Source organism: Macrobrachium rosenbergii, chromosome 7 (assembly GCF_040412425.1).
Source record: "Macrobrachium rosenbergii isolate ZJJX-2024 chromosome 7, ASM4041242v1, whole genome shotgun sequence".
NCBI classification, from domain to species: Eukaryota; Metazoa; Arthropoda; class Malacostraca; order Decapoda; family Palaemonidae; genus Macrobrachium; species Macrobrachium rosenbergii.
This window is the reverse complement of record NC_089747.1, coordinates 3,652,501-3,662,500: the sequence shown is the minus strand read 5'-3', so window position 1 is coordinate 3,662,500 and position 10,000 is coordinate 3,652,501. Positions and strand designations below refer to the sequence as shown.

Here is a 10,000-nt window from a genome sequence, read left to right as displayed (position 1 = left end):
TTTGTATACATTGCCTTTAAGTAAAGCATTTGCCTTTTTATATACTAGTTAATATTATTCTTAGGTACAGGTCGACACCTTTTTTACTGAAAAACTATAATGTCAGTTAAAATAAACGGTGTGTATGTTAAATTTGAAGACAATTTTACATTTTAAAGTCGAGGTGATAAAATTACTTTAAAATTCATTACTTCTAACAATGATATGAAAATCTAAAAAAGAAAATTTAAACAGTACTCATAGACAGCAATAATATACAAAATAGACTGAAAGATCAGTATAAAACTTATTCAGTAGACCTGTTTGATGTATATAATTGCAAATAAATTATCGCCATATTTAATGACAGGAAGTGAAGTACATCTACCTTGTTATTATTGTTATTATTATTATTATTATTATTATTATTATTATTATTATTATTATTATTATTATTATTATTATTATTATTATTATTATTATTATTATTATACCTGCAGGTATTGATGGTTTTTCTAGAGCAAAACTAAATAGGATAAGATATATATATCTGTGTATATTGTGTGCACTTATATATAACTATACATATATATCTAAATATATATATATATATATATATATATATATATATATATATATATATATATATATATGCATATATATACATATATTTAATAATCAAGATTAAACATAAGGCAGGAACGATGGGCACTGTAAAGTACCAGTACCCCTCCTTCCTAACTACCCCGTAGTCTGTTTGTTCACAAACCAACTGAAAGAATTTAAAGTGGCGGCACAAAGAGCACTTGTCCCCACTGACTGAGCATCTATTCAAGGGCAGAGCTTAATGTGTAAGGCAGGGCTCTCTTATTAATTCTGTCTTAACCCCGTGGGCATTTGTGTGATCATTAAGGCGTATCAAACAAACATTTGGGCAGGGTTAGAGCTTGGCCCCTCTGAGTCCCCAACATTTGGAAGGATATTCAGCTAGCATTATGTATGTATACATATATATATATATATATATATATATATATATATATATATATATATATATATAGATAAGAAGATTGTGTTCCTCTGTATCTATTCCGAAAGACACAGATTCAAATCCTGGCAGGGGAAGATGCACTTATTAGTTATTATTTCCTTTGGCTGTAAGATTCTGAATATTTGTGTCATAATTCCTATGAAATCTATGTATATATCCGTACATATGTATGTGTGTGTATGCGTAAGTTTTCTGTACGTCGGCTTCGTCTTCGATATAGCAATAAAAGGATGAACGTGATATTGCCTATTGTTCTGTTAGGGAAAAGGTTTGTCATGAAAGAGAGTAAATACATATTTTACCATAAAATGCTGAGGAGGCCTAAGCGTAACCAATCAAACCCAGAAAAAATTTTTTTATATATTTTTTCATTTTTTAAAATTTAAATTCCCAGTTAGCCATATTTCTCACTTGTAAAACCAAGAATGATTTGCCTGCTGTCAAGTTTAGGAGGCAGCATCTCAGCCTCGATGTGCTTCGAAGATTAAAACAACTTTCCATCGTTCATTCTTGACGTCAAGTGCTTGCTGATGAACTCCACAAGAGCTTATACTCGAGCGGGCTCAACCTCGATGAAGGAAATGGTTGAGGGCGTGATCAACGCCCTGGCTCATGAAAACAGAGATTAATTTATTCTTTTATTAAATGAAAACAAGCCCTAATGAAGCCAGCAACTAATCCTAGCAGTCTGGTATGAGCTGATGTGGGGCGTCAAAACGAGGTCACAGTCACCGGAGTCGGAGAGAATATCAGTTGTTCCTGATTCGTTTCAAAGCAGGAAAAGGACTTCTCCTCCTAGAAATTGACTTTCTTCCTTCCTCCTAGAAAAAGACTTTCCTCCTTCCTCCTGGAAAAAAACTTTCCTCCTCCCTCCGGGAAAAAGACTTTCCTCCTTCCTCCTAGAAAGAGACTTTCTTCCTTCCTCCTGGAAAAAACTTTCCTCCTTCCTGGAAAGAGATTTTCCTCCTTCCTCCTAGAGAAAGACTTTCCTCCTTCCTCCTAGAGAAAGACTTTCCTCCTTCCTGGAAAAAGACTTTCCTCCTTCCTCCTGGAAAATCGGCTTTTCCTTCTGACACATTTGTGCAGTCAGATTTAACACTCCACCACTCGCCACTTATATGATACTAGCGCCATCTTCACGTCGTTTTTAAAAGTAATGACCCTAGTTGTAGGGTAATTTTACTAAGTCTTCTTCTTTATGCTTATCCCTTTCATGGTTCGGCTTTTTGGAACAGGAAAATGTGGTCCCCCCTTGATAATGGTACGTTCACATGTTTTTTTTGGGGGGGGGCGTTAGTTAGGGGGCCAATGCATTTACGTATTTATTCTCAATTGCTTTTGCAATAAAATATGTAGATAATACGTGACATTGCATTAGGCAACATTAATAGTTTTAAGTGTAATGTTATGTAGTATGAAATTTCTTTGTACCACTTAATTATTATTTTTTATGGTGTTTATCTGAGGGTTAATGTAATGTCCTGTAAAGGTCTAATTTATTGCATGAATTTTATCTGCAAGATTTATTGTCGCAAATATTCTGTAAATACCTGGTTTACTGCATATAAATTCCATCATTACAATTCATTGATTAATACCTCTAAGTCTGCATTCTTAAAGTAAATCTATTTGTGTACATAACTACATACATTCTTTCAACTGTTTCGTATCTGAAAATTGGCTTTGCAACTCTTCCTCGATACGTGTGAATTTATTTCGTGCATATATATATATATATTTTGTTTCAGCTCATATGTCGGCATAGTTATTTGCATAGTATTACCCCGTTCCACGTGGACTCAATTTGCCAGACTTTTCCGGTTTTACGTTGCAAATTCGCCGTGGCTCGTGTTATCGTATTTCTCTGGTATATCCGAAACAATTTTGCGTGGCGTTTTCGATTTTATATTTCCCCAGGTTGAGTAAGTGTTTCGAGTTGTCGTTTTTTATTCCGAGAAAATATACTGTGATATTTAAATTCTTTGGGTTTTTTCCGCGAGATTGTAATACCTTGACAAGTTTTATGCAAGATTATTTTTCGTTGTTTTCTGGTCGTTGTATCTCAGGCTTTGCATGACTTATTGAATAGTTTGATTATATTTGATGAAATTTCGGCTGTCAAACAAAACACTGGGGAACTGTCAGCCATTCATGGCTTAAGACAATGAGAAGATGAAGATATAGTGACTTAACAGTAAGATGAAGAGATCTAGAAAATAAATGAGATGAAAGTACAAGGATCTTAAGGTGAAATTTGAAACCCCGCAGTTGCATTAAGAAGTAATAGTTAGAGAGGTAGGACAGCAAGACTGAAGAAAGGAAGCATAAATGGAGGTAAAGTAAAAGGCTAAGATGTGGGTGCAGCCAAGGGGCCGAAGGGACGCTGCAAACAACATTTAGTAATGCCTACAGTGCACCACGTGAGGTGCGCTGACGGCACTACCCCATTACGGGGTAGCTGTATGGTATTCTCATGTTGGATGTGAACTCAAACGTTACTATTCTTGATTGAGGTCACAATACATTTGTCAGTTTATTATGGATCTCTTCCCAGATTGGATCATTTGTATTGAATGCCGATTTAATTTAGCAATTCTTTTACAGTATGCTAATTTTAAAGAAAAGTAACACTATTTTACGGTGATTATTTTAAAAAAAATTTCATTACAAAATACCGATTCAATTTCAGGTTTTGCATTTAGTTTCTGCGTAGAGAAAGGTCACTGGAGGAAACAGGACTAACTGACAGACCAAGGATGTGTCGTTTCCTTATTCTAGAAGTAAGGATCCATGGCGCGTAGGATCACAGCGGGTCCCATGGGTCGAAGGAATGGGTGAGTAATTCTACCAATTGCATGCTTTAAAAATCATATGATTTTCTTAATATGACGCCACGCCAGTTTATAGTAATATATCAATTGATTTACTGCGCTGAGGTGTTCCGAAGATTAATGACTTGTCGCGGTCCCTCGGCTTTTGTTTATTTTTTTTTTTTTTTTATCAAATTTAAGATTTTCAAACTGAGATATCGTCGATATTGGTATTAGTAGTCGATGAGTTTTTAAATGTTCAGTCTACAGGTTTACCATGCCTTCAATATATATATATATATATATATATATATATATATATATATATATATATATATATATATATATATATATGTGTGTGTGTGTGTGTGTGTGTGTGTATATATATTTACATACATATATATACATATATATATATATGTGTGTGTGTGTGTGTGTGTAGTGTGTGTGAGTGCATGTGCATATACCGTCGTGTGCTGTTTGATTTCCCTGTATGCTATTTTGGCTTTCACCATTAGGCCACGTTCTCAGAATCCGTGTTGTTTATTGCATGCTGTAGGTGGTCACTTCCGCTCACGGGTTCCTGGTAACACCTCTTGCATTCTACAATTTCTATATAAGTGGCTAGGTCATAAAGTCATCTTGTTGTTCTGCTGTTTCAGCAGACTGTTATTGTCCAGTCATATCTATATAATCCAGCTTGTGAATCCATTGTCACTGGCGAATTTAGTGTTGTTTCCGGTATGTATGGAAAGTTCGAAAATATGTTTTTATAAGTTTTTTTTTGTGTCGTATGCGTTGTGTTTATAAAACATTTCTCCTTTTTAGACATCTGTTATCAAGGTTGTTCATGTCAGTTTTTTTTACTTGGTTATTTACTTAATGCCTTTTATTTTCATATTAACTATTGTACGTTTTATTGGAGAAAATCTCTGAACTCAAAGAGACAGAATAGAATCTTTGTTTCACGATATGTGATGATCCCGTAAATATGTTCTTAAGTAATTTTTTTTTTTTTACTTCTTTCCTTTCCACTTTCCTTTCCATTCTCTCGAACTTTCGTTTCGTGATATAAGATGACCCCTTAAATATTTCTCTCGTTATATTTTCCCCCACGACTTTCTTTTTCCTTTCCATGTTCCTTCCTTCCATCCTCGGGAGCTATTGTTTCGTGACATGCCATGGTCCAGTAAATGTTTTCTCCCGTAAATTTTTCCCACGAATATTTTATCCAGATTTCTTGCCATTCTCTCGAATTTTTGCTTCGTGATGCACAATGATCCATAAATATTTCTCTCGTAGTTTTCTCCCCACGACTCTTGGTTATCCTTCCAAATTTGCTTCCCTCTTCTCTCGAACTATTTTTTCATGATTTACGACGACCCGTTAAGTATTTCCCTGCTGAATTTTTTCTCCACGACTTTCCTTTTTCTTTCCCAGATTTTTTCCATTCCCTGAAACAAATATTTCACAAGTGAATTTTTTCCCACGACTATTTTTCCACATTTCTTCCCATTCTCTCGAATTATTGTTTCGTGGTATGCCATGATCCCGTAAATATTTCTCTCGTCAATTTTTTCCCACGACTTTCTTCCTTCCTTCCCAAATTTCCTTTTGACGGAAATATTTCCCAATTGAATTTCCTCCTACGACTATTTTTCCACATTTCTTCCCATTCTCTCGAACTATTGTTCCATGATATGCCTAATTTCTCTCGTATTTTTTCCCCACGACTTTCTTTTTTCCTTCCCAAATTTCTTTCCATTCTATGAAAAAAAAATTTCCCAACTGAATTTTCTCCTGCGAGTTTCTTTTTTCTTTTCCATATTCCTTTCTCATCCTCCGGAACAGCCATACACATTTCCCCACCAGCACCACCGCCACCGCCACCAACCTCAGCAAGCGGGTTGGGGGCCGGGGGGGGAGGGACATTTAAAACGAATAATAAAGTCTTACGAACGAATTCGCAATCGCTGATGACGACGACGACGATCCGTTAATGGGCGGTAAACCGTTGCTGAGCTTTTCATGCCACAGTCGCTTAAGGGAAGGCGCCTCAGAGAAAGAAATGCCCCTTTCTCTTATGAAATGCTGCAGAATTCCATTAGGCGTTGTGGCCATCCGTTTGAGAGATGGATAGATAGGTAGATAGAATTCCGTTCGAAGTTGGGCATCCATTTGAGAGATGGATAGATAGAGATAGATAGATAGATAGATAGTTAGAATTCCATTAGAAGTTGGGGCATCCATTTGAGAGATGGATAGATAGAAAGATAGAATTCTGTGAAGCGTGTGGGCATCCATTTGAGAGATGGATAGGTAGATAGATAAATAGAAAGATAGATAGTCAGAATTCTATTAGGCGTGTGGGCATCCATCTGAAAAATGGATAGATAGATAGATAGACAGACAGATAGATAGATAGATAGATAGTCAGAACTCTATTAGGCGTGTGGGTATCAGTTTGAGAGATGGATAGATATATAGATAGATGGGGAAGTAGATAGATAGATAGATAGATGGAGAGGCAGTTTGATAGATAGATAGACGATAGAGAGGTAGAGAGACAGAGAGATAGTTTTATAGATAGAGGGAGCGAAAATTCCTTTCTTGCATTATATAGATTAAATATCGATTAGGATAAGTGACGCTTGTTTACGTATTGAGGGGTTTAAATTTGGGGAGAGAGAAAGGGGAGAGAGAGAGAGAGAGAGAGTGGGTGGGGACGGTAACAACTTCCTTCAATTATACAAATTAGGCACTATTAAGTTTAACGATTTCATTTTATAAATTATTGACATTATAACGGAGAGAGAGAGAGAGAGAGAGAGAGAGAGAGAGAGAGAGAGAGAGAGAGAGAGAGAGAGAGAATGCCTTTCCTGTATTGCATAAACTAGAGCACGAGTTAAGTTCAACATTTTCTTTGTTCGGATTAACACACGCAAACCTTTACACAATAAACAAAAATCAAAAAGCACCCTTTGGGAAAATAGAGAAAGCGTGAGGGATGAAGGAAACACGTAAAAAACAAGTTAAAATAACAGAGAGCAACGGTAAAAGAAAATCTCGAAAAAGAAATACGAAAAGGTGTAAACAAGACACGGAAAGTTAAATGCGTAGATGGCTTGGATACAAATGGAGACAATGCAAGCCGTGGAAGAATGGAGAGAGGGAGAGAACGAAAAGAAATAAAAGGAATAATGGAACGTCAAAGGAAGAGGAAAGAAAAAATGTAGTCTCAGACATCTTGAGAAATAAAAAATAAATGTTCTAAAAGGTTTTGTAAACAAGATTACCGAACACTCTCAACAGGAAGCAATGAGGTTAGATTTCCGAATGAATGTTCTAGGAAATATGGAGACTGTCTAGTAGTACTAAGGAAGATGGGACAAATTGCAATAGATAAACAAAAGTAGAAACGTTAAGGCGGATAAAACGTGAGATCCATAAAATTTCCAAATGGAAACGAAGGAGTTAGGACCTTAAAATATCATGTCAGTATGGGTTTTAACCTTCAATCATTTGCATATCTAATTTTCTTCCACAAAGCTGAGTTGTCTGAAGAAATATCCTGAGTTTTGACTTGAAGTTTCTACGTTCAGCTTTGCACGCATTTTTTTTTAGTTATAATCAGAGCTTTGTTGACACGGAAACGCGCGTAATTGTGTAATCGCGTGAGGTTGTGTTGCCTCTAATATAATTTTTCCGCATTTCAAAACCGTGAGTTTTTAACCGCATATGTAGTGCAAGATGTATTTTGTAATATTTTAAAAATTGGACTTTAGCTAATGATCCTTATAAAATTACATAGTACATATAAATATAAACGTCACAAATGGTGAACGCCAGTCTTCTGATTTTCTTAGTGATTGCTAAGAAGGTTGGTTTCGGCCCACAGCAGTCCCTTCATTCCTCCAACTGAGAAGTTTGCACAGAAGGTGGTAATTCGATGCCACTGTCAGTAACTTCATTCTGGTAATAATATCGTAGATAATATTAATAACAAATATAAATATAAATATAAATAATATTTATGAAAACAAATGTTATTTAATTATGTAACTGTACACTACTGACAACACAAGGAAGCATCTGTACGGGGCGAACAGCGTCACACAACCTCAGTTATTACACTAACTTTTATATCTTCATATCGTCTTTAAGCGAGAGAGAGAGAGAGAGAGAGAGAGAGAGAGAGAGAGAGAGAGGGGTGGGGTCGGGAAGGGACAGAAGAATATTATAAAAAAGTTTTTTCCTTTTTTTATAAACAAAAGTTAGATATTCATTTAAACGACTGGGACACTGTGTTTGAATACGGCCGTATTCATAATTGGATAAGAAGCTTAAGTTAAATTCTCTCTCTCTCTCTCTCTCTCTCTCTCTCTCTCTCTCTCTCTCTCTCTCTCTCTCTCTCAGAGTAAATGTTTGCCTTTGATAAACGGAAAGTTCCTATCAAAAATTACACCAACTTTTATTAATGCAAATATTAACAAATTTTGTTTGCTCAGAACCGCAAGTCAATGCAGTTTTGTTTACACATAAACACCACATGAACTTTTTTTGGTTGTTTACAATGAAGTACGCCAATGTAAACAAGTTTTATTTTTACAAACAAGTTTTATTTTTACACACGAGTGCGCCATTGAAAACAGTACTGTTTGCGTAAGGGGGTACTCGCTCTAAAAGACGAAAAAAATGAGAATATTTAAAAATCAAAAAGGTTCAGCAACTCATTACTATTCTTGCAAATAGAGAGACACCACGTCCCCCTATTTTGGCATGGAGACACTTATTGACCGAGATAAGATCTCTCTCTCTCTCTCTCTCTCTCTCTCTCTCTCTCTCTCTCTCTCTCTCTCTCTCTCTCTCTGACCTGGAGTGGGTTTGGAGGGAATAAATTGCCTGTCATTCTCCAATGTCTTCACAAAAGTTTGTATGTGAAAGATAAATAAACAGATAAATAAATAAATAATTTTTTTCTACCTGTCCTTTGAGGGGAAAATCCATTTTTTTAAATCATTCATGAACGTTTGTTCTTTCTTGTGCTTTAACCCTTGTGATTCTCTCTCTCTCTCTCTCTCTCTCTCTCTCTCTCTCTCTCTCTCTCTCTCTCTCTCTCTCTTTCCTCATTGCAAGCGCGTTGAGAGTGGTTACCCTTTAACTTTAGTCAAAAACAGAAGCCAGATAGGAGTCATTCCCTCTCCAACTCAACAAGTGTTATCTTTTTTTTTTCACGAGACATGAAAGAGCATATTTATGTTTATACCGCTATTTTTAGACGCGTGTTTGCGTCCGTGAGTACCCGGCTGATACAGAGAGCTCAAAGCCAGAGAACAAGTTGATTGGTGTGTAATTATGTCATTAATACGTTCGTAGGCACGGTTATTAATGTTATTTCATCCTAATAAAGATATAAATGAAGTTAAGTCTAACTTACCATCTTCTCCATCGAAGGAAGTCTCTTTCCTCTTCGAAGCCAAGTTTCCCATCTTGCTTGTTGCTTCTTCTTCCTCCTCCTCTTCTTCCTCTTAATTCCGTGCTTGAAGAAGATGGGCCTGAGGAAGAGGGCTGTTGGTAATGACGGAGATGAAGATGAAGATGATGGTGGTGATGACGATGTGATGATGGTGATGGCCGAGATAAAGCAGAAGGCTTTGTCTCTTCCTTTAGGCGTTACTCGCGTTCACCATCATTTTCTTTTGTTTACAACTTCCCGTTTTCTTTGCGACCTCGCGCGCGTCACTTGACTGCATCTTCGTCGTGGTAGCAGCAGCAGCAGCAGCCTTTCTCCCAACTCATTGTTTTTCGATTCTGTATTTCCCTCCCTTTTCTCACCTTTTGCTTTCACTCCCCTCCTCAATATTTTCCCCTTTATTCCTCTCTTCACACTCCCATTGCCACCATATTTTTCTCTCTTCGCTCCTGCCTCCCTTTTATTCACTCAAATGCGCATCGCGTCATTCTTTTGCTCGCGTGTTTTCAAAGTGGTCGAGTTCGCTTTGGGTGGCGCGGCATTGTTTTTGTTCGGGTCTCCGGGCGCGTTCTTTTGGACATAACCTCATGTCACTGTTTTGTTAATTATCGCTACATCACTCAAGTCGTGCTAGTTTTATCTGCTTCTATCGCCTTTTTTTTTATTGCTTTTATTTCTTTTTCATTT

General features: G+C 36.5%; 2 protein-coding genes across 14 annotated transcripts in view; one reads left to right on the top strand and one right to left on the bottom strand.

Moving 5' to 3' along the window:
* The window catches only part of LOC136840030 (uncharacterized), a 318,614-nt gene that overhangs the window by 223,214 nt on the left and 85,400 nt on the right, over positions 1-10,000 (top strand). For 4 of the 5 annotated variants that reach the window (XR_010853503.1, XM_067106332.1, XM_067106334.1 and 1 more), the window contains one exon: positions 3,720-3,864. Coding sequence is in view for 3 of the 5 variants with exons in the window: in XM_067106332.1 (XP_066962433.1) it covers positions 3,720-3,732 (13 nt within the window). In the remaining 2 variants the exon portion in view is untranslated. Of the gene's footprint in view, positions 1-3,719; positions 4,137-10,000 lie in introns of those variants that run through there. The other variant, XM_067106333.1, reaches the window with a different exon arrangement.
* Positions 1-10,000, bottom strand: part of LOC136840024 (uncharacterized) — a 168,353-nt gene that overhangs the window by 127,993 nt on the left and 30,360 nt on the right. For all 9 annotated transcript variants that reach the window (XM_067106317.1, XM_067106324.1, XM_067106321.1 and 6 more), the window contains one exon: positions 9,278-10,000. This exon is cut by the window's right edge and continues 20 nt beyond it. In XM_067106317.1, the coding sequence (XP_066962418.1) occupies positions 9,278-9,329 (52 nt within the window). In that variant the 5' untranslated portion in view covers positions 9,330-10,000. The remainder of the gene's footprint in view (positions 1-9,277) is intronic.